This window comes from Vulpes vulpes, chromosome 2, assembly GCF_048418805.1.
Source record: "Vulpes vulpes isolate BD-2025 chromosome 2, VulVul3, whole genome shotgun sequence".
Taxonomy (NCBI): Eukaryota; Metazoa; Chordata; class Mammalia; order Carnivora; family Canidae; genus Vulpes; species Vulpes vulpes.
The window spans coordinates 46,948,493-46,973,284 of record NC_132781.1 but is presented as its reverse complement, the minus strand read 5'-3'; the positions used below and the strand labels follow the sequence as shown (position 1 = coordinate 46,973,284).

General features: G+C 46.0%; 2 protein-coding genes across 4 annotated transcripts; one reads left to right on the top strand and one right to left on the bottom strand.

Annotated features, from left to right (window-relative positions):
• Positions 1 to 1,586: 1,586 nt before the first annotated feature.
• LOC112933192 (olfactory receptor 1D2) lies at positions 1,587 to 20,319 on the bottom strand. 3 transcript variants are annotated; one of them, XM_072747968.1, is made up of 2 exons: positions 18,996 to 20,319; positions 1,587 to 3,703 (listed from the first exon to the last, which is right to left on the bottom strand). In XM_072747968.1, the coding sequence occupies exons 1-2, from the start codon at positions 19,116 to 19,118 to the stop codon at positions 2,750 to 2,752; spliced, it is 1,077 nt and encodes a 358-aa protein (XP_072604069.1). In that variant the 5' UTR covers positions 19,119 to 20,319; the 3' UTR covers positions 1,587 to 2,749. The 3 variants fall into 3 exon arrangements, with proteins under 3 accessions (XP_072604069.1, XP_072604068.1, XP_072604070.1); XM_072747967.1 differs by having other exon boundaries at positions 20,187 to 20,281; XM_072747969.1 differs by lacking the exon at positions 18,996 to 20,319 and adding an exon at positions 15,835 to 15,941 and having other exon boundaries at positions 2,650 to 3,703.
• On the top strand, positions 8,443 to 15,337 carry LOC140597819 (uncharacterized). The gene is made up of 3 exons (XM_072747966.1): positions 8,443 to 9,786; positions 13,075 to 13,264; positions 13,592 to 15,337. Exons 1-3 carry the CDS (start codon positions 8,761 to 8,763, stop codon positions 13,624 to 13,626), a joined length of 1,251 nt encoding a protein of 416 aa, XP_072604067.1. The 5' UTR covers positions 8,443 to 8,760; the 3' UTR covers positions 13,627 to 15,337.
• Positions 20,320 to 24,792: the final 4,473 nt, after the last annotated feature.

The window sequence follows — 24,792 nt, the reverse complement described above, 5'->3', positions numbered from 1 at the left end:
GTACACTCAGCTGGCACGTTCCCCTCACTTGTCAGGCTGTTTCCTGCCTCTGTCTTTGTCCACCTGTTCCTGCTTAATAATAATCACACTGAATATGGGCCAACTATTATCTCTTTAAGTCTCACGGCTACCCTCTGAGTGACAAAATGCTATTGCACTCAATGTACAGATGGCCTAGCTGGGGATGACTATGACCACACAAGGGATAGATAGGGCTGGGACGAGAATGCTGGCTGGCTACTGCAGACAGGAAGACTCCTCTACATACCATTTTCCCTCCTCTCTTGCAGCAATCTTACTTTGCCCCACCACTTTCCCTGGGTAGCTCTTTGCATGGCATGGCGTTACGTTAAGTCTTAGCTCAGCTGTCACCACCCTTAGGAAGCCTCCCCTGAATCTTCCCTCACTAACAAGCCAAGCTAGGCTTTTCTCCTTTGTGCCCCCCCAACCCTTCTGCCCAGAGCATAAACACTGCCTTCAGACATGGTACTAAAATACTCTTCTTCCCTGTCTATTGTGAGTTCCTGATTCAAGTTTGTAACCCAATTTGAGGCCCTTAATAGGCACTTGGTCATTATCAATTGAGTGAATTGAACCTCCAATCAATTCAATTTTCCCTGTCTGTCAAAGTCTAGTCTGGCTCCACTGACTGATCTGCAAAGGATTGCTCCCTCTTTCCATCTGCCACATCCTAGTGTAACCCTTCTCATTAGCTGCTATTCAGTTTCTATTCATTGCATTGTACATGGCTGGTTGAACCAAGTATAGATTGAGTCTCACAGTTACCTCCTGCATTCTACTGCCTCCACCACCACTCCTTTTTTTTTAATAATAATAAATTTATTTTTTTATTGGTGTTCAATTTGCCAACATACAGAATAACACCCAGTGCTCATCCCGTCAAGTGCCCCTCTCAGTGCCCGTCACCCATTCACCCCCACCCCCCGCCCTCCTCCCCTTCCACCACCCCTAGTTCGTTTCCCAGAGTTAGGAGTCTTTCATGTTCTGCCTCCCTTTCTGACATTTCCTACCCATTTCTTCTCCCATCCCTTCTATTCCCTTTGTTCATGAGTGTGTGTGAAGCTGGGGAGTTTTGTTTTGAATGAAGGATAGAGCGGTAGCAAACAGGAGAGATGGCTCAATGGAGTGAGGAGCCACAGTAATGACAGGTAGGATGGGCTGCCCAATGTTATGGTCTTCCCATAGAAGAAAGGCACAGTAAATATTGCTTTGAAGCCCAAGAGGTGAAAATCAACCTAGAGCAAAGGAAAAGAACTTGTCTACAAGTTTTGCCTGAACAACAGGGGACAATGTCCAGAGAGAGCATAGGTTAGCACAAAAGCAGTGGAAGCTGTGCCCAGCAGAGCTGGAAATGGGCAACCTCTCCCAGTGAACCTGCCACAGGATAGTGCAAGTTGTCTTTTCCAGGTGGCTTATAAGCAGCAGGCGCATTAGAGAGGGCCAGGTCAGGACCATGAGTGGATGTGTGCTAGAGAGCACCAGAGACCAACCCCGCCGTGGGTCATAAACTGGCATATTTTGTTTTGTGTGTGTGTGTGTGTGTGTGTGTGTGTGTGTTTATTGTCTTTTTTATAAATTTATTTTTTATTGGTGTTCAATTTGCCAACATACAGAATAACACCCGGTGCTCATCCCATCAAGTGCCCTCCTCAGTGCCTGTCACCCAGTCACCCCCACTCACCTCCCCTTCCACCATCCCTAGTTCGTTTCCCAGAGTTAGGAGTCTCTCATGTTCTGTCTCCCTCCCTGATATTTCCCACTCATTTTTTCTCCTTTCCCTGTTATTCCCTTTCACTATTTTTTATATTCCCCAAATGAATGAGACCATATAATGTTTGTCTTTCTCTGATAGACTTATTTCACTCAGCATAATACCCTCCAGGTCCATCCACGTCGAAGCACATGGTGGGTATTCGTCATTTCTAATGGCTGAGTAATATTCCATTGTATACATAAACCACATCTTCTTTATCCATTCCTCTTTCGATGGACACCGAGGCTCCTTCCACAGTTTGGCTATTGTAGACATTGCTGCTAGAAACATCGGGGTGCAGGTGTCCCGGCGTTTCATTGCATCTGTATCTTTGGGGTAAATCCCCAGCAGTGCAATTGCTGGGTCGTAGGGCAGATCTATTTTTAACTCCCTGAGGAACCTCCACACAGTTTTCCAGAGTGGCTGTACAGTTCACATTCCCACCAACAGTGCAAGAGAGTTCCCCTTTCTCCACATCCTCTCCAACATTTGTTGTTTCCTGTCTTGTTAATTTTCCCCATTCTCACTGGTGTGAGGTGGTATCTCATTGTGCTTTTGATTTGTATTTCCCTGATGGCAAGTGATGCGGAGCATTTTCTCATGTGCGTGTTGGCCATGTCTATGTCTTCCTCCATGAGATTTCTGTTCATGTCTTTTGCCCATTTCATGATTGGATTGTTTGTTTCTTTGCTGTTTGGCATATTTTGAAAGGCTAGAGTGGTGGCACTGTAGACCTATGATCAGGAAAGCTGAAAGATTAGAACCTGCAAAATTCCAGTATTAGTGTTAGCACTGCCAAAGCTGGTGAGTCCTGGGGGACAGTGGGTTACATATAGGTGTCTTTTCTTCATCACAGATATATAAGCTGATTCTGAACTGGAGCTATGTCCTAATCACTCTTGTGTCTCCCATAGGACAATGGCTTGCACGTGGTAGAGGAAATTCCCAGTCTCCACTTCAATACCCAAAATTATCTCATGTCAACCTCTGGAAGGCTTTCCCTAGGAACAGTCTTCCCAGAGCCCCATGCATGTCCTTGTTCCTCAGGCTGTAGATGAAAGGGTTCATCATGGGGGTCACCACAGCATACATCACTGTGGCTACTGAGTCCTTCATGGAGTAGGTCTGGAGGGGCTGCAGATATACCATACCAAGTGTCCCATAGAAGAGGGAGACTACAGCCAAATGGGAGGCACAGGTGGAGAAGGCTTTGTACTTCCCAGTGGCTGAGGGTATTCGGAGGATGGCTCTGACAATTCGGACATAGGACATGATCATGAACCCTAAGGGGGTGAGGAAGATAAAGCAGCCTGTGGCAATCAGCACTGTGTGATTGACTTGAGTGCTGGAACATGCGAGCCTCAGCAGAACATACATCTCACAGAAGATGTAGTGGATCTTCCGGGATCCACAGAATGTCACTCTGGTCATGAGGAGGGTGTGGGTGAGGCCATAGAGGGCAGAAAGTGCCCAACACAAGGCGAGGAGCAAAATACAGAGTCCAGGGCTCATGGCTGTGGTGTAGTGGAGGGGGCGGCAGATGGCCACATAGCGGTCATAAGCCATTGTGGCCAGGATGAGGTTGTCCAGGGCCACCAAGGAGACCAGGAAGTAAAGCTGTGTCAGACACCCTGCATAGGAGATGGCTTTGTTCTGAGACTGGAGGCTCACCAGCATCTTGGGTATTGTATTGGTGACAAAGAAGAGGTCAGTAAAGGAGAGGTTGGCCAGGAAGAAGTACATGGGAGCGTGCAAGCGGGGATCAAAGCTGATGGCCAGGATGATGAGCACATTTCCCACCACTGTGACCAGGTACATGGACAGGAACATCCAGAACTGGACCCGCTGCTGCTCAGGACTCTCGGAGATCCCCAGGAGCAGGAACTCAGAGACTCCACTATTGTTGACTCCATCCATTTCCCCAACTGTCTGCAACATAGGCACCAACAAATGTTTGCTTACTAAGTGCCTTCAATTGAACAAAGACATTCATAAGCAAAATTAATTGTTTTCTTAGCATTAAAACAGGTTAGAATAAATTTTGTAATTAAAATTTTATTATCAAAGTTTAATTGATATACAATGTTATTTAGTTTCAGGTGTACAACAGTGATGCAATTCTATACATCATGCAATGCTCACTACAGTATATGTAGTCATCATCTGTCACCATACAATGTTATTACAATATTATTAGCGATATTCTCTATGCTGTACTTTTCATTTCCCTGGCTTATTTTGTAACTGGAAGTCGATACCTCTTACCTCTTTCATCTATTTCACCCATCCTCCCACCCTCCTCCTCTCTGGCAACCACCAATTTGTTCTCTGCATTTAAGAGTCTGTTTGGTTTTTTTGTTTCTTTTGCTTTTTTACATTCTACATATAAATGAAATCTTCTCAGGCAAGGAAAACAAAAGCAAAGTTGAACCATTGAGACTATACCAAAATACAAAGATTTACACAGCAAAGGGAACCATCAACATAACAAAAAGTCAACCTAGTGAATAGAAGATATTTGCAAGTGATATATCCAATAAAGGGTTAATATCCAAAATATATAAAAAACTTACACAACTTAACACCAAAAAACCCCGCAAACAATCCCAGTTTTTAAAATGGGCAGAGGACCTAAATAGACATTTTTTTCAGAGAAGACATGCAGATGGACAACAAACACATGGAAAGATGTTTGATATCACTCATCATCAGGGAAATGCAAATCAAAACTACAATGAGATATCACCTCACACCTGTCAGATAGCTACCACTAAAAAGACAAGAAACAAGGGGCGCCTGGGTGGTGCAGTCGATGAAGTGACAGACTCTTGATTTCAGCTCAGGTCACCATCTCATGGTCATGAGATTGAGCCATGTCAGGCTCAGAGCTCAGTGTGGAATCTTCTTCAGATTCTCTCCTTCTCTCTTTTGCCCCTCCTGCTTGTGCTTCCTCTCTCTGTCTCTCTCTAAAATAAATAAATAAATCTTAAAAAAAAAAAAAAAAAGACAAAAAGTGTTGGCAAGAAAGTGGAGAAAAGGGACTCCTTGTGGGAATGCAAACTGGTGTAGCCGCTGTGGAAAACAGTATGAAGGGTCCTCCAAAGATTAAAAATATAACATCTTAAGTTAACAAACTAATAACAAGCCTAAACATATAACCTGAAAAATCTTAATGCAGATCAGTCATTCCAATAACTTCTAATCTGGCATACTCAATATTAAAGGAATAATATCTATGCCTTATTTAAAATTCTATCATCTTACAATACTCTGGAAGTGTTTAAAGATCTGTATGTGATATCAAATAGATTCCTAACTGAGATCTAAAACCAGTGTATGCATTATAAGAAATAGCTATTATACAATTGGACAAAGGGGGAGAGTCAAAATATCGGAAGGGAGAAAGAAAAATTATTATTTGCTGATAGGATGGTCTATCAGTGAAACCTAAGACAATCAGCTGAAATGCCATTAGAAATAAAAAGCAACTTCAGTAAAGTGGTCAATCACACAATGAATAGACCCCAAACCCCAAGCTCCAAAGAGTGCTCCCACCAAGCCACACAGTGCCATGACTCAGTGCTGTCTGAGGCTGGTATCTGTGGTTGAGCTCCACTGCTTGCTGTGAAACTTCAGGCCAGTTACCTGAGCTCCTTAAGACTCACTCTTTTTTAATGTGAAAAGTGAGTGGTGAGAGGAGAAGAAATGGGTAGGAAATACCAGAAAGGGAGACAGAACATAAAGACTCCTAACTCTGGGAAACGAACTAGGGGTGGTGGAAGGGGAGGAGGGCGGGGGGTGGGGTGAATGGGTGACGGGCACTGAGGGGGGCACTTGACGGGATGAGCACTGGGTGTTATTCTGTATGTTGGCAAATTGAACACCAATAAAAAATAAATTTATTACTAAAAAAAAAAAAGTGAGTGGTGGTGATGTAGGAATGAGTCAGGGGGAGACGGGGCTAGGCAGGGTAAGATAAGGGAAAGGCCCCAGAGTCAGGCTCCTACCTATCCCAAGAAAACAGAGATAAGGCAGTAAAAACAGAAAAAATAAACCTGCCCCCCCAGCTCCAAAACGTTAGGGAGTATTCCCTCCCTTTTTTAATTATTTATTTCTTTATCATGAGAGACAGAGAGAGAGAGGCAGAGACAGAAGCAGAAGCAGGCTCCATGCAGGGAGCCTGACGTGGGACTCGATACCAGGTCTCCAGGATCAGGCCCTGGGCTGAAGGCAGTGTCAAACCTCTGAGCCACCCCTGCTGCCCTGGAAGTATTCCCTTTTAATGGCTACTAAGTAATCACAGAAACTCACCAGACTATAAAGAAATATGTCGTTAAGGTTTTATCAACAGTCCCTGCTCAAATCAAGATGGCACAAGAATCTCAAGGCCATGGGCTACCTGACTAGGCTCACAGAAATCTCAGATGCAGAGAAATATTATGGAGGAGATATTAACCAGAGAAAAGGCAACATCTTGTTTGGGCTCATGATATTTACAAAAATATGTTGTTTGTTATTATGATAGTTACAAGTCCACCATGTTTGTTCTAAATATCAACCCTGAAATTGATAAGAAATTTACCAAGTTCCCTGGTCAGCTTCCTATAAAAGACAGACCATAAAAGCCCTCAGGGGCAAGCCTGTCAGGAATCCTTTCAGTTTTGAGAGCTTTCTTTGTTCTCTGCTTAATAAACTTTTGTCGCTTTGCCCATTCTCTGTTGTCTGCAAGATTCATTCTTTGATTCCAAGAGAAGCATCAAGCTCTCCCCTATCAGTGGCAAAGATAAAAATTAAACAATAAAGTGCTTAACGCAAAGAGCTGGCCTGTAGTGGGTGCTCAATATATATTGCCTATTTCTATTATAAATAAATATATGTAAACAGTCGTGAGATGAAAATGCAATGTGAAACCATCCTATCTATTCACATTATCAACACAATATTCTAAGCATTAAGATGTTAAGAATCCGACAGGACCTTCCAATTCTCCTTTTCTCCATTTAATAATAGTGAACAGGCTTATTAATTTCTGGATATAAAGATGGAATATTGCAAAGATGCATGTTCTCCTAAATTAAAGTTTATTTAACCTAGTTTAAGTCAAAATCATAATTTTTGGGAAACAAAGACTATCCCAAATTTCATATGACGATAAGCCAGGAAAATTCTGGAAAAGTGTAAGAAGGGGACACTTTCTCTACCAATTATAAAGGACTCTGAACCAGTGTGGTACTGGTGTTGGAGCGAACAGAACAATAGAGCTGGGAGAGCTTAAGAAGCAGAGCCAAGTACAGGTAGAACTGAGTGCATTATTATTAGTGCATTATTAGTAGTACTTTAAAACGACAGAAGGGGGGGATCCCTGGGTGGCTCAGCGGTTTAGCGTCTGCCTTTGGCCCGGGGCGTGATCCTGGGGTCCCGGGATCGAGTCCCACATCGGGCTCCCGGCATGGGCCTGCTTCCCCCTCCTCCTGTGTCTCTGCCTCTCTCTATGTCTATCATAAATAAATAAATCTTAAAAAAAAAAAAAAAAGGAAGAAGATTGTCTAAAATGACAGGAGAGTGTTGTATATTATTCAACAAATAGTATTGAGCTAGCTGTTTCCCCTTAAATATAAGGGGAAAACATTAGGCCGACAACATTTTAAAAGCATTTAAGGTTAGAACAGTTATCGGGTTTTTTTGTTTTGTTTTGTTTTGTTTTTTAATTTATATATGAGAGACACACACAGAGAGAGGCAGAGACACAGGCAGAGGGAGAAGCAGGCTCCATGCAGGGAACCTGACGTGGGATCCAATCCCGGGACTCCAGGATCATACCCGGAGCCAAATGCAGGCGCAAAACCTCTGAGCCACACAGACGTCCCTCTGGTCTTTCTTTTGAAGATCTACTGTAAGTGGAATGAAAGTTTTGAAAATAAAAAAATAAGGGGATCCTTGAGTGGCTCAGCGGTTTGGCCCCTGCCTTCAGCCCAGGGTGTGATCCTAGGGTCCCAAGATCGAGTCCCACATCAGGCTCCCTGCATGGAACCTGCTTCTCCTCTGTGTCTCTGCCTCTCTCTCTCTCTCATTAATAAATAAATAAAACCTTTAAAAAAAAATAGGAAAATATAACTAGACTCGATTTAATTCACCACGTAGTGAAGAAACCCCCCCGCCCCCCCCGCCCCCCCGTCCCCCCCCGTCCCCCCCCCCGTGTCCCCCCCCCCCCCCCCCCCCCCCCCCCCCCCCGTCCCCCTGTGAGTAGGACCAGGCCTAACCCAGAGGCAGCCCATCCAGGCGCCTCCTATGAATTTAAGCAACAAAAACATTCTGTTTTTCTGGAAAGTCCCTGAACGTGTTCGTGTTGACCTTCAAAGAAATCAATCATGTCATAACCCGAATGCTACGCTACTCCCGCGGTTTGTTTTGCCTTAAAAAATGCCTGTAACTGCTAATCGGGGCTCTGCCACCTCGGAGGCCTGAGAGCCCGTTTGCGCAAACGTTCAATAAACCCTCTTGCTTGTTGCATCTGCCTGTCTAGGGTCTGAGTCTCTGGGGCGTCCACTGGGACACGTTGGCACCCGTGAGCCAGGGTCCAACATTTGGGGGCTCGTCCGGGATCCGAGACGCCCCCAGGCTCAATCCTAAGACCGGTAGGAGGTAAGACCGAGCTCGCTAACGTCATATCTGTCTCGTCTGTCTGTCTGACTGGCCGGGTCCGAATTGTGCCGGGTCTGTACTGTGCCTGCAGGACGCTGTACTCTGTTTTTGGACCAGCGGGGGAGGCAGACGTGCCGGAGACCCCTGGTCCCGCTCCGGAGTCGGACTCCGGAGTAGTCTGGAAGAGGGAGGGAGCCCGGCTCTCCCTCCTCTTCGGGGAGGGTCGTTGTTCGCGACCGCTCCCATCCATATCCGCCGGGCCGGTCCTGTCATCTGTGTGCGTCTGTCTGTTCTGTGTCTTTCTCTCTGTCCTCTTCCTCCCCGCTCACCTCTTTTCTACACCCATGGGGCAGACTGTAACCACCCCTTTAAGCCTCACTCTAGATCACTGGAAAGAAGTCGCCGGCCGGGCACACAACCTTTCGGTCGAAGTTAGAAGACGAAAATGGGTCACCTTCTGCTCCTCAGAGTGGCCGACTCTCAACGTCGGGTGGCCCAGGGACGGAACTTTTAATATTGGTGTTATCTTGCAGGTGAAGGCCCTGGTCTTTCAGCCAGGACCCAATGGGCACCTTGATCAGGTGCCCTATATCATAGTGTGGGAGGATCTCGCTAAAAACCCACCTCCCTGGATAAAATGCTTCACCCCTTATCAGGGGGAGCCAGGCCCGAGACCCCCTCCCCCTCCCTGCGCCACTCCCCTTATTCCCCGTCCTTCCTCTCCCTCCACGCTTTGCCCCCTAAAATCTCCTGAACCAAAACCTATGGAGCCGCCTGTGCTCCCAGGGGACCAGGACAGTCTCCTTCTCTTGGACTCCTCCCCTCCCCCTTATGCCCAACCCCCAACACCCCACTCGGAGGCCCCTACCTCTCCCTCCGCTCCCTCAGCTCCCTCCCCCTACTCTACTGGGGTAGAGAGGCGACCCCTCGCTTCACCCCCGCTCTCCAGTCGCCTCCGCTTTCGAGGAGAGCGCGGGGGAGAGTCGGAAGACGTCCGGACCTCCCGGGCACGTCCCCTCCGATCAGTAGGCGGCCAGATGCAATCCTGGCCGTTCTCTGCCTCTGACCTTTACAACTGGAAAACTCATAACCCCACTTTCTCCCGAGACCCCCAGGCGCTAACCGGGTTAATTGAGTCAATTCTGTTGACCCACCAGCCGACCTGGGATGCCTGCCAACAGCTCCTGCAGACTCTCCTCACCACGGAGGAGAGACAGCGCGTCTACCTCGAGGCACGGAAAAGCGTCCCTGGGGCGGATGGGAGGCCGACCCAGCTGCCTAATGAAATTGAGGACGTTTTCCCCTTGGTTCGCCCGACCTGGGACTACGACACTGTTGCTGGTAGGGAGCGGCTCCGTCTCTATCGCCAGGTACTCCTAGCGGGTCTTAAAGGGGCAGGGCGACGCCCCACCAATTTGGCAAAGGTACGTGCTATAGTGCAGGGAAAAGATGAGGCGCCGGCAGGTTTTCTGGAAAGATTAATGGAAGGCTACCGTATGTACACCCCCTTTGATCCCTTGGCCGACGATCGCCAGCCAGATGTAATCATGTCCTTCATTGGACAGTCGGCCTCGGATATTCGTAATAAGTTACAACGGTTGGAGGGACTTCAGGGATACACCTTACAGGACTTAGAGAGGCAGAAAAGATTTTTTAACAAGCGAGAAACCCCAGAGGAAAGGGAGGAAAGGATCCGTAAAGAGCAAGAAGAACAAGAGGATAAAAGAGATAACAGATGTAATAAAGAACTGACTAAGATACTGGCCACCATAGTACAGGGCTCAGGGCAGAGTAAGTCAGGACAGAGTAAGGACCTGGGAGACAAAAGAAGACCACGGGTCGAACGAGACCAGTGTGCCTACTGCAAGGAAAGGGGACACTGGGTTAAAGACTGCCCAAAGAAGGGCCAAACGCAGGGACCTAAGAAGAAGCCCATTCCTGTTATGTCCCTAGAAGATGAAGATTAGGGGTGTCAGGGCCAGGAGCCCCCCCCCCCGGAGCCTCGGATAACCCTTAAAGTGGGGGGCCAACCAGTGACCTTCTTGGTTGATACGGGAGCTCAACATTCAGTTTTAACTGAGGCAAAAGGACCCTTGAGCTCTAAAACGTCTTGGGTTCAGGGAGCAACTGGAGGCAAGTTATATCGATGGACAACGGAACGGAAGGTCCACCTGAGCACTGGGCAAGTAACATATTCCTTCCTACTGGTCCCAGACTGCCCCTACCCTCTCCTAGGCAGAGACCTTCTTTCAAAAGTAGGGGCCCAGATCTATTTTCATCAGAAAGGGGCCACCATTACTGGTGCAGAAGGGCAGCCCCTCCAGGTATTGACCTTGCGCCTAGAGGATGAACACTGGCTGCACGAGGACTCTCCACTGTCCGTGCAGCCCCTAAATTCTGAATGGCTCACAACTACCCTCTGCAGCCCGGACTGCCGGCTCCTTCAGCCATTCCTTTGAACTATCAATTACTTATCTTAGATTTAAAAGACTGTTTTTTCGCCATCCCTCTATCTCCTGATGATTGTGAAAAATTCACCTTTTCAATTCCTACTACTAACCTACAAGCCCCTTATGCCAGGTATCATTGGAAGGTTTTGCCTCAGGGCATGGCCAATAGTCCTCCTACCCTATGTCAGGAATTCGTAGGCAGAGCTTTGACCCCCTTTAGACTTGCTTTCCCATCTGTATATTGTATTCATTATATGGATGACATTTTACTAGCCGCTGATGAGGAAGGGACTCTCTTAAGAGCATTAAAGAGATTGCAGTCTTGCCTTCAAAAATTTAATTTGATAGTGGCCCCTGAAAAGGTTCAGAGAGCTGAACCTTATGAATATCTTGGATATATTATTGAACAAAAAACTATTAAGCCACAAAAAATTCAAATACACACTGCCCCTCTTAAAACATTACATGATTATCAAAAGTTATTAGGAGATATCAACTGGATACGTTCAACCTTAACTTTAACTGCGGAACAGTTACACCCCCTGTTTGATATACTAAAGGGAGACTCTAATCCGGCCTCTCCTAGAATGTTGACGGAGGGCGCTAAACAAACATTAGAATTGGTCAATAATAAACTCTCGGAAGCTCAGGTTAACAGAGTTTCTTTGGTGGATTCACTATACTTAATTTTATTGAACCCTGCCATCATGCCTTTGGCTGTCCTTTGGCAACCTCATGGCCCTTTAGAATGGATACATCTCCCGTTACATTCTCTGCATGTTATTAATTTTCTTCCTGGCATGCTGGCTCAACTCATCACTCGGGGAAGGACGCGTTCCCTACAACTCCTAGGCAAGGAGCCTGATTTTTTAATCTGTGCTATGTTAACTAAAGAGAAGTTTGAAAATTTACAACAGTTTGACCTTGATTGGCAAATTGCCCTCGCCTCATACCCGGGCCAAGTTAAATTCCATTTGCGGGCAGATAAACTTCTGCAGTTTCTAAATAAGGTTTCAACAATCCCACAAGGTTCCCTTTCTCACTCCCCAATTAAGGAAGCTGCAAACATTTTTGTGGACTCCAACAAATCTGGCAATATTGCAATTTATTATGTCTCTAATAATGAAAAACATATAAAAAATTATCATTACTCAACTAAATCAGTGCAAAGAGCAGAATTAAAAGCTGTTGCTATTGCTTTACAAAAATATCCTGAGCCATTAAATCTTTTCACAGACAGTCTATATGTTGCGCAAGCTGTGCCCTTACTTCCCTCCGCCTTTTTATGTTGTAATGATGAAGAGTTATATATCCTCTTCTCGTCTATTCAACACAGTCTTCTTAAAAGACATAATCTGATTTACATTTCTCATATTCGAGCTCATTCAGGTCTGCCTGGCCCATTATCCTATGGAAATGCAATTGCTGATGAAATCACGCATATTAATTTTCTTTCTTCTTTTGATGCTGCTAAGGAAAGCCATAGCAAATTTCACCAAAATTCAGCAGCTCTTCGAAGACAATTTAAGATTTCACGCAAATCGGCCAAATAGTAAAAGAATGTCAGACTTGCCCTGAAACCCTCAATCTCCCTTCATTTACTGTTAATCCCCGAGGCCTCTTACCTAATCATCTATGGCAAATGGACGTTACATTATATCCTCCATTTGGTAAATTGAAATATATCCATGTTTCTGTTGATACCTTTTCAGGATATATTTTTGCCTCTGCCCACAGTGGAGAAGCCTTTACTGATGTACAAAATCATCTATTTGCTGCATTCTCCCAACTAGGCCTCCCCAAGGCTATTAAAACAGACAATGGATCTGCTTATACCTCGTCTTCTTTTCAGCAATTTGCCTAACTTTTGGCATTTCACATTCCACTGGTATTCCATATAATTCACAGGGTCAGGCCATTGTTGAAAGAAGTCATTCCACTCTAAAAACTTATTTACATAAATTAAAAGAGGGGGAGATACTTAAGGGAAAGACTAAGTATTCACCACATATGCATTTGGCATTAACTTTATATGTTTTAAATTTTTTGAATGTTGATGCAGTAGGTAAGACTGCAGCTGAGAGGTTTTGGGCTCCAGAACCGGAGCCCTTCCTCTATGCACGATGGAAGGACCCGCTGACGGGACAGTGGTCTGGCCCAGATCCAGTCCTCCGGCGAGGACCAGGGTTTGCTTGTATTTTCCCACAGAAGGAGGAAATGCCGCGGTGGCTGCCGTTGCGGTGCGTCCGATTTACCAAAGAAAATGGCCCGCCTTTCCCTTCAACCACAAGTTCCTCAACAGGACCAGACGGTGAAACCCCGGAGGAGAAGAGAAAGGAGAGCCCCATTGCCTACTTGGGGACAAATAAAAAAGGAGGTTGGCGAGGCCAAACAAACCGTACGTAAAGCCCAGGCCCCCCTTACTCCTACTAACCTGTTTTTGGCTCTTTTAGCAGTCATCTTTGCCTCTACTGAAACAGCCGAGGCGTCCTCTTATTGGGCTTTTATGGTGGACCCTCCTTTTGTACCGCCCGTTACTTGGGATAATCCTACGCCTCATGTACGTACTAATCTAACAGATGCACTGGGCGGGCTAGAGGCATATTCCATTGAGGCTGTCGCAAGACCCATCAGCTGGACTGGGTGGGCAGATCAGGTTCCAATTTGTTTCCAGGCCCCTGAAAATGGTCAGTCCCCCTCCTATGGGTGTCTTTTTACTAAGCAGGTGACTCGCACCGTCAAGCGTCAGTATTGGGATGACGAAAGACATAATGAAGATCGAAGGGAGGAGGAAATGGTTGATTATTGGGTGCTTAATGAACCATTCTTCACACCGGGGGCTACTTCTAACCTTCGAGATTCTCCTCCTGGAATGAGCCCTTGGAACTATCCTGACTGCCCTACAGTGCCCAATTGGAAATCATGTCTCCCGGTTTGGAGAGAATGCAGAGTGCAAGACCCTGAGACTTTGCACCCAGTAATGACACCCTCTTTGCGTATAACGGACTGGTCAAAGTCAAAATCTGCAGCCTGGCAAAAAATACAAGTCAGAGTGAGATCTCCAGAACTCCGTGCTGTCTATGAACATTATGGATACGTGCCTCCCGGCACGCTTTCAACACCACGCATGATACATTCGGACCTTTGGAAGCTGGCTGCAGCTCTCCGTCCCCTTAAAACAAACTCTACTACTGGACCTATTTACCCCCCTCATGTTGATCTGTATATTCAGGCTTGCGTACCGCGTCCCTTCCTGTTGGTGGTGGGGAGAGGCAAAATTGATAAGCTTCAAGCCTCTCAGGACAAGTACCAGGCTGGTTGCCAAAATTGTGTATTGACTAATTGTTTACCTGTTCATCTGCCCCCTGGAGATGCTCGCTCTGTTACAGTTATGTTAGTACAGCAACCCCCGTATGTCATGCTCCCTGTTAATATTACAGGGCCGTGGTATACTAGTTACAGGTATTCCTTTGCAAAACAAATCACTGATATGGTGGTAAGAACAAAAAGGGTTTTGGGTCTATTGGTGACAGGAATAGTTGCTTTTGTGTCTTTGATAGCCTCTGCCACTGTTTCTTCTGTGGCACTCAGCCAAACCATCCACACCGCTCAACATGTTAATTCCTTGGCCCATAATGTATCTGTGGCTCTTGCCACACAAGGGACTATTGATCAAAAAATTGTTGCTCATCTGCAGGGGTTAGAAGAAGCTGTGGAGTACCTGGGAGGGCAATATGCTCGGCTCCGAACTCAGTTATCATTGCAATGTCATACAGGCTTTCAGCATATTTGCGTCACCGCACTACCTTATAACGAGACAGAACAATAGGGAGCAAGTGCAGCAACATTTAAAGGGGATTTGGAACAATACAGATTTAAGCTTAGATTTGCTAAGCCTGGAACAGCAAGTGGCTGCACTTAACAATGCTCATCTCTCTATGGAGAACCCTGCTGAATTGGCAGATACATTTTTAAAAGGTATCCGAGGTATTAACCCCTTGCAATGGTTTGAATTTAATTCCCCTGGCATTTGGATTATAATTGCTGTCGCTACAACCTTAGTAATTGCTTTAACTATTGAAATATGCTTGTATGCATCCTTTAAAAGTTTCCAGCACAAAGCCCTTAAAAATCTCTATTTTCAAAATCTCAAATTAAAAACAATAGGGGGAGATGTTGGGAGCTGCGTGCCAGGAAGGGGTTAATGGATCGAGCAAAGGCTCTCTGTTGACTCTTCCAACCGTGGCCCACCTGTCTCACCCTTGTTGTTGAAGGCTTGTGGCTCAAGGACGCATATTATTGCTATCTATTCAAGGGCGCATACTGTTGCTGTCTACTGTGAAAGGACATGTCTGGAGAACTAAGCTTAAAATATCCTGCTTGTTAAACAACCCTGCTTTATAAAAGAGTGAATAATACAAATAAAGTTGGCATTGTGGCTGAATCCGGCCATATGTCCCTCCTGCTCCCACTCTGTTTATGTCTCTTTTCTTTACCTCGTTCCCTTACCCTCAGCCCTGGACGGTTGTCGCCCCCAGTGCGCGACAGGCAATATTCAATGAGCAAAGAGGCCAAAGAGGGCATTCGGCCACATATACAGAGACTATTACAATTGGGCATCTTAATACCTTGTCAGTCGCCCTGGAACACTCCTCTGTTGCCCGTAAAAAAACCCGGCACAGGAGATTACCGGCCGGTACAAGACTTACGGGAAGTTAACTGAAGGGCAGAGGACATACACCCCACGGTGCCGAATCCCTACAACTTACTCAGCACCTTACCCTCCCCCCCCCCCCCCCCCAGCCACGTCTGGTATACGGTGTTAGATATAAAAGGTGCATTCTTTTGCGTAAGGTTAAGTTCTCAAAGCCAGCCTATTTTTGCCTTTGAATGGAGAGATCCTGAGACAGGATTCTCAGGACAACTCACTTGGACAAGGCTGCCACAGGGATTCAAAAACTCCCCCACCTTGTTTGACGAAGCCTTGCACCAGGATTTGGCAGACTTCCGAGTTGACCATCCGGCCTCGTCCTCCTGCAGTACGTGGATGATTTGCTCCTGGTGGCTAAGACAGAACAGGATTGTGTAAAAAGTACGGGGGCCCTGCTCGAGAGACTGGGAGAACTGGGATATAGGGCCTCAGCCAAAAAAGCCCAAATAGGCCAGAGACGAGTGACCTATCTGGGATATCTCCTGGAAGGAGGCCAAAGGTGGCTGACAGAGGGCCGCAAAAAGGCTGTAGCCCTGATCCCAGCACCCACTGATGCCAGAGGTCTACGAGAGTTCCTCAGCAGTGCCGGGTTCTGCCGCCTCTGGATACCCAGGTTTGCAGAGCTGGCGGCTCCCCTATATCCCCTCACGAAATCCAACACCCCCTACCACTGGGGAAAGGAACAACAATTGGCTTTTGACAAAATAAAAAGGGCCTTATTGACCGCCCCTGCCCTGAGCCTCCCAGATATGACCAAACCATTTACACTATATGCTGATGAACACAAAGGAATAGCCAAAGGGGTCCTAACTCAGAAACTGGGACCCTGGAAAAGGCCCGTGGCATACTTTTCAAAAAAATTAGACAGCGTGGCTGCAGGATGGCCCCCATGTCTCCGAATAATAGTGGCTGTGGCAGTCCTGGTAAAAGACTCAGACAAGTTGACCTTTGGCCAACCCCTCACGGTGGTGGCCCCCCACGCCATAGAGACAGTCATCTGCCAGCCCCCTGATCGATGGCTCTCAAACGCTCAGGTCACCCATTATCAGGCCATGTTACTGAATTCCGAGAGGATATGGTTTGAAACGGCTATATCCCTAAACCCGGCCACCTTGCTTCTGGAAACCGAGTCCCCCTCCCTGGTAATGCATGACTGCCACCAGATCCTGGCCGAGGTCCATGGCACCAGAGGGGACTTGGTGGACCAGCCTTTGCCAGATGCTGAAGCAACCTGGTACACCGATGGGAGTAGCTTTCTAGGAAATGGTGAGCGCAAAGCCGGGGCGGCCGTGGTAGATGGGAAAACTGTCATCTGGGTCGGTGCCCTAAAGCCTGGGACTTTGGCTCAAAGGGCGGAGCTCATAGCCCTAACTCAGGCCCTAAAAAAAGCTAAGGACGAAAAGGTCAACATTTATACTGATAGTAGGTACGCTTTTGCAACTGCCCATGTTCATGGAGAAATATACCGAAGAAGGGGTCTCCTGACCTCTGCAGGAAAAAACATCAAAAACAGAGAAGAAATACAAGAACTTCTCCATTCCCTTTTTCTGCCGAGAAAATTGAGTATAATTCACTGTCCTGGGCATCAGCGAGGCAGCGACCCAGTAGCAGAGGGGAACAGGATGGCCAATGAAACAGCACGGGCCGCTGCTCTAGGCCCACATGCCCTCTCCCTACAAGTACCAGAGGCTGTCCAGACACCAGGGCAACTCTCTCTCGAATACTCAGACAGCGACCTGGATATCGTCCAGCAAATAGGGGCAAAATATGACGAACAAATGAAGGTCTGGAAACACCAAGGAAAGACAGTCCTGCCTCAGCAAAGGGCCAAAGAACTGGTAACTCACCTCCACCAGTGGACTCACCTCGGACACAAAAAATTAAAAACACTCCTCCAGAGAGAAGATCAGACCTATTACATTCCCAACCTCCCCTCCCTGATCCAACAGGTAACCGACGCTTGCGTACCCCATGCTAAGGTAAATGCCAAACATCTCAAGATGCCTGAGGGAACTAGGATAAGGGGAGAAAGACCCGGAACTAATTGGGAAGTAGACTTCATGGAAATCAAGCCAGGTAAATATGGTAACAAGTACCTACTAGTGTTTATAGATACCTTTTCAGGATGGACAGAAGCATTCCCCACCAAACGAGAAACTGCCCAGGTGGTTGTCAAAAAAATCCTAGAAAAAATTTTCCCCCGGTTTGGACTGCCCAAGGTAATAGGGTCGGACAACGGCCCTGCCTTTGTCTCCCAGGTAAGTCAGTTGATGGCCAGATTACTGGGGATAAATTGGAAATTACATTGTGCATACAGACCCCAGAGCTCAGGACAGGTAGAAAAAATAAATAGAACAATTAAAGAGACCCTAACTAAATTGACATTGGAGACTGGCACTAGAGACTGGGTCCAACTCCTCCCCTTGGTCCTGTTCCGAGTCCGGAACACTCCCACGCGCCATGGACTAACTCCTTACGAGATTCTCTATGGAGGTCCCCCACCAGTGACGGACCTACTAGATTCTGCTATTGACCCTTTTGCTAATACTCCCGGTTTACAGGACAGGCTAAAGGCGCTCCAGATTATCCAGCGCCAGATCTGGAGACCCCTTGCAGCTGTCTACCGCCCTGGAGACGCAACCGACCCACACCCCTTCCAGATCGGTGACTCCTTCTACATCAGGAGACATCAGTCCAGGACCCTTGAGCCCCGCTGGAAGGGCCCATACACCGTACTACTAACCACCCCAACCGCCCTAAAAGTAGACGGCATTGCTGCTTGGGTCCACGCCTCACACGTCAAGCGCGCCCCATCAACGAGCACCGCTGACGCCAGCCAGGACGGACCGGGTGAGCCACCCCAATGAAAGCTCCACCGCACCCAAAACCCGTTCAAGATAAGACTTTCAAAAATTGTTCAATGACAGTTGTTATATTCCCACCTCTCCTAGCGCTCTTCTCCCCCGCCAAAGGTAACCCTCATGCCCCCAAAAAGTTAACCTGGCAGGTACTAATGCCTGGGGGTGACGCGGTCTGGTCCACAATTAAGACTGCTCCCGTGGGAACCTGGTGGCCTAACCTATACCCTGACTTATGCAAGCTAACCATAGGGGCTCCCAGCCCATGGGACCTAGAGGGATACTTTGACACCTCTAGGGCCCCCAACCGAGAAAGCCCCCCGGGGCGACTGGGATTAGACCCATGGGGAGGATGTGGCACGCCTGACAGAAGGGCCATGCCGAGCACTCTTCCCTTTTATGTCTGTCCCGGGCACCACAGAGATCGCAGGCTAAATCCCACCTGTGGAGGAGGGGAACACTTCTATTGTAAAAATTGGGGGTGCGAGACTACGGGAGATGCAGAATAAAGGCCCTCCTCCTCCTGGCATTACATCACTGTCAAGGCTAACTATACTCACCCGGCGTTTAACAAGTGGAAAACCCGGGATCCCTGGGTGGCACAGCGGTTTGGCGCCTGCCTTTGGCCCAGGGCGTGATCCTGGAGACCCGGGATCGAATCCCACATCAGGCTCCCGGTGCATGGAGCCTGCTTCTCCCTCTGCCTGTGTCTCTGCCTGTTTCTCTCTCTCTGTATGACTATCATAAATAAATAAAAATTAAAAAAAAAAACAAAAACAAATGGAAAACCCTTAATTATGGGTCTTGCCAAGGGTGGTGTCATCCCCTACGAATATCCTTCACAGAACCCTGAAAAAGGGCTACTAACTGGGCCAATGGATACTCGTGGGGACTCAGGTTATACAAAGAAAAAACAGATGATGGTTTTACATTCAAAATTAAACTAAAAATAGAATCCCCAGACCCCGTGGCGATCGGGCCCAATAGGGTCCTCGGGGGTCATAGAGCTCCTGCTAAACCAACAGCCCCGCCGGGCCGGCCCCAGCCGCAGGGAGCGCCACACCCGCCAACCCCTCGGTCGCCACCCGACACGGGACAACGGCTGTTTAACCTCATCACAGGGGCATTCCTGGCCCTTAATCAGACCAGTCCCGACATAACTAAATCCTGCTGGCTCTGCCTTACATCTGCCCCCCCTTATTATGAGAGAATCGCTACTCCCGGGACCTATAACAACACCACTAGCACTCAGGGATGCACGCCCAACTCCCAACCACAACTTACCCTTACAGAAGTTTCAGGACAAGGAACCTGCATAGGGACACCCCCCCCCCCCGGGGTTACCAGAGACTCTGCAGTACTACCGCCCCAAATTTAGGGACTGACTCTTACCTGGTGCCCCAGCCGGGAACCTGGTGGGCATGCAACAAAGGCCTCACCCCCTGTATGTCAGCTGAGGTTCTAAATAACTCAAACGACTTCTGTGTCATGGTGCAGATCATGCCCAGGGTGTTCTATCACCCTGCCGAAACTCTAGAAAATCAGTATGACAGACATCCCACCCGTTTTCGGCGCGAGCCTGTCTCCCTAACCCTAGCCGTTATGCTGGGACTAGGGGTCCCAACTGGGGTGGGTACTGGTGCACCTGCCCTGATCCAGGGCTCACAACGTTATTTAGAACTCCAAGCAGCTGTAGATGAGGATCTTCGGACACTAGAGCAGTCCGTTTCTAAGTTAGAACAGTCCCTTACCTCACTCTCAGAAGTGGTACTTCAAAACAGGAGAGGCTTGGATTTACTATTCCTGAAAGAGGGAGGACTGTGTGCGGCCCTAGGAGAGGAATGCTGTTTCTATGCAGACCACTCTGGAGTCATCAGGGACTCCAAGGCCAAACTCAGAGATAGGCTAAATAAAAGACAAAGGGACCGGGAGGCCCAGCAGGGTTGGTTTGAAGGCTGGTTTAACCGGTCTCCCTGGATGACCACCCTAATCTCTACCAGTATGGGCCCTCTAGTTATCCTGCTCCTGCTGCTAACTTTCAGCCCCTGCATCATCAACCGGCTGCTCCAGTTCATCCGAGAAAGATTGTCCATTACCCAAGCTCTGGTACTAACTCAACAATATCGGGCCCTCCAAACTAAAGAAATAAAGGCTCCCTAAGATTTTAAGGTTAAAATCAGCCCAAACAAAGAGGAGGGAATGAAGAAACACCCCCCCCCCCATGAGTAGGACCAGGCCTAACCCAGAGGCAGCCCATCCAGGCGCCTCCCATGAATTTAAGCAACAAAAACATTCTGTTTTTCCGAGATAAGAAAACTATCCCCCACCCCTCGCCCTGACTGGAAAGTCCCTGAACGTGTTCGTGTTGACCTTCAAAGAAATCAATCATGTCATAACCCAAATGCTATGCTACTCCCGTGGGTTTTTTGCCTTAAAAAATGCCTGTAACTGCTAATCGGTGCGCTCTGCCACCTCGGAGGCGGAGAGCCCGTTTGCGCAAACGTTCAATAAACCCTCTTGCTTGTTGCATCTGCCTGTCTGGGGTCTGAGTCTCTGGGGCGTCCACCGGGACACGTTGGCACCCGTGAGCCAGGGTCCAACAGTAGATACCCACTTTCCACAATTCAATGTATTTTTTTGTTGAGAAATTAAGTAAAAAAAGCAATAAGTCTTATGAATTCCTGAGCAAAGAGCCTTGCACTTGGAGATGTGTGTGCAAAGGCCCCAAGGAAGAGTTTGCTGTGTTTATGGGATGAATAAAGCCCCGTGTGGCTGAGTGAGGAGGGGACGGGTGAAACATGAGGTCATGCAGGCCAGCAGGGTCCACAGCAGGCAGTCTTGTTAAGGTTATAAAATTTTATTCCAAGTACAATTAGGAAGGCTTAAAAGATTTTAAACAAAAGAGGGTATATATATATATATATATATATATATATATATATATATATATTTAGCAATTATCTTTGCCTTTGTATTTTATGATAGTATTTTAAGATATGGCTGTGGCATTTTTGATTAGATGCCTTTTCAGTACCTACTACTGATATTAAACCATACTTTCCTTATTTATAAGTAGATTGGTCCATAGCTTCTTTTTGTATATGCCAATCTTTTTCCTTTTTATTGTGACATCTGTGTTAACTTCCATCTTAAACTTCTATTCACTTATTGTTCACTTGATTTGAAAATTGTTGAAATGTCTTCCCTGCCCTTAAATACAAAGTTTTAAAGATATTCCATGGATTTTTTTCCAAATAAAATTAGCTTTTTACTATATTGCAATTTATTAATTATAAACAAAAAATTCACTATGAAAAATTCAAGTAACATAAAAATGTAAAAAAAAAAAAAAGTAAAAATTACTCCAGATTCTGTTAACATTTTGGCGAAATTTTTTCAGTTTTGTTTTTTCCACTAAATCATATTTATTCACTCAACAATGACACTGGAGAACATTCTCTAAATCAATATTTTCATTTTTAATGGTTGCATACTATTGCATTTTATGATTATATCGTACATATTTTTATTAATATTCTGATGATGGATATTTTGTTTTTTCCTGTTAACCCTATTACAGAAATATACCAGTGAATATGTTTGTACATATAGTTTGGCTATATTATTAGTTACAGTCAAAAGGATGCATACTTTTCATTTTCATACATATTGCCAGAGTGTCCTCCAGCAAAGATAGCTTTTTTTTTGCACTCCCAAATAATGTGTTGGAAACTGTCAGGCTCATTCATCCTTGCCAATCTTAACTGTGAAACATGTTTTAATTTTCACAGCTTTCATTACAAGTAAATCAAAAGAAAGAGAAAGAAGTTTTTAAATTAAATTAATACCTCAAGGAAATAGCAAAATGGACTTTTTGGAACTAAATCAGAACTATTGAGAAAGGTTTCTCTTGAGGAAGCAAGGACAATAGTCATAATTTAGACTGGTGGTTATGAAGATACTCAATATCTAGGAACTTCTTGCTTTTGTGCTAGAAATCACTGTGATCGTGCTAGACACTGAAGCAAATACTAGACTGCTTTGTAATTGATCTTCCCATTTTTGTAAATTTAATTTTATGATTCCTGAAGATCACAGAAGTACCCTATAAAGTACAGTTTCAAACACACATGCATACACATAGTTACTCTTGAAAAATATTTTTTCGACATTACTGGGTATTTTCCACACAAAAAGGAGAAAAATGTGTACTCAACGATGTCATTTTGTGACTTTAGAAACAAACAAAAATAAGACATGCTTTTGATTAAGCAATTTTTAGTTCTAGAAATTTAAGAAAGATATAATCAGGCAAAATATTTTTAAAAAATGGATATATGTTTATCAGAGCCTTGTTAAAAATAGTAAACATGTAGAAACAACATAAACATTCAATAGTAGAGATTTTGTTTACAAAATTACAGGATAGGCAAATCCATAGAAACAGAAAATCAACTGGTGGTTCCCCGAGAGCTGTGGAAAGGGTGAAATGGAAGTGACTGTGAATGGGCCCAAGACACCTGTTGCGAATCACGAAAATGTTCTAAAATTAGATTGTGATAACAGTTGTGCAATTCTGAGTACATTCAAACCATTGAGTTGTATACTTTAAATGGGATAATTTTTAAATTATCGATTTACATCTTAATAAAGCTGTTTTAAAAATTATGTAATCCATTAAATCAGTGATTATGAACATGTTAATTCTAGTTTATTCTTACATAATAGTTTATTCTTACATAATAGAAGACATGCAGTTTACCCTAAATGGAGCTGGCAATGCCTGCCCCGTATTGTGACTGTGAGGAGTATTGTGACTGTGAGGAGGAGGAACAGGGAAATGCAAGGCAAATGCTCAGCACTGGCTGAGCCCTCTTCCCAGCCAGCCAGTCAGCCCAGTCCTGAATTCAGGGCCCTCTGGGACTCTTCTCTGACAAAAGCAAGGGTCAGAGGCAGGTTACAGGACTGCGGAAAGCCAGAGGACACCTGGAAACATTGGCCCATCTACTTTCTAGCCCTCAAGGCAAGTGTCCCCCACACCTTAGTGTGTATCAGAATCACCTGTGATGCCGGTTTTTTTTTTTTTTTAAGATATTCAGGTCCCCTTTCTCTATGCTGAGAATCACTTCCTTCTTAGCAGTCACCTGGTGATTCCCATTGTGCAGAAATGCTGCTCTGAGTCTGTAAGACTCAATGGGTTCTGAACACTTGTGTGGTCAGATGGCCTTAGAGACACAAACCCCTCTGCAGGGAGGGGAGAGAGTGGAGGGGTGGTAGGGAAAAGTATTCCATACTTGATACTGGAAAACTGTCCTTTGGTACTGTTGCTTCCTAGTAGCAGGACCTGGAGGAGGACGTGTAACCTCCCTGAGCCTCCTCATCCCACCCATGAAGCTTTTCTTGCAGAGTTGAGAATCATGCATGTGACAACACTTTGAAAACTGTAGAGCACTAAAAAGATTGGAGATATTGTTATTTACCTTTAAATACTAAAGGGTGAGATTATATGAAGAATTTTCAAAGTATATGAGTATGTTTATGTGACTGAGAAAATGGAAAAGAGAAGAGATAAGAAAAAGGAAGGAAGAGAATGAGAGGCCGTAATGTCCAAACCTTACTTCTCTGTGCTGGTCTTAGAGCTCACTGGTTCTGTTGCCTCCACTTTTCTCCTCCATTCATTGGAAATCCACAGTCAGGACATAAAGGATCTTACATAAAACTGTGGGACTTTGGGCTGGAATAGGGTAAATGTGAAGAGCGTGGGAGCTGGTACCTGGATCTCTGGTCCCCTAGCAGAGGAGACAAACTATAAGCCTGTGAGCACTCCAGTGAGTCTGGAGGGCACAAGAGCTAGTGCCTGAGCCTCATGTTCTGGAAGAAAGTGGCTGAGTTAGGACTGTGTCAGGTCTATTTGTTATTTTGGGGGAGGCCTCAGGGAAGCAATCCCAAAGGCAGCTTCTTCTGACACACATGGGTAATCATTCCAGAGAACAAGGGTTTTTGGAAATGAGTCTTGTTTACAAGGAGTAAGCCAGATTCTCCTTCCCCCTTCTTTCACGTTGTTGCTTGCCCCCCTCCCTCCCTATTTAAGTGAGTAGGATAAGTTTGGATTTCCTAAGCCACAGATTCCCTCAGTCCATCCTCTCTCTGACCAAACTCCTAGCACTGCTGATTCAGAGATGAAAGGATTCTAGATTCAAACAACCCTGTCTACCTCCTCCACACCCTCTAAATAGAGGAACTAGAATTTTAGCATCCCTGTCCAGAGAACACTTTATCTTATCTTTGTATTTCCCCTTTGATGGGGTGCTCACTACCTTAAAACAGATTTCAAGCAAAGTGCTTCTAGTCTGATAG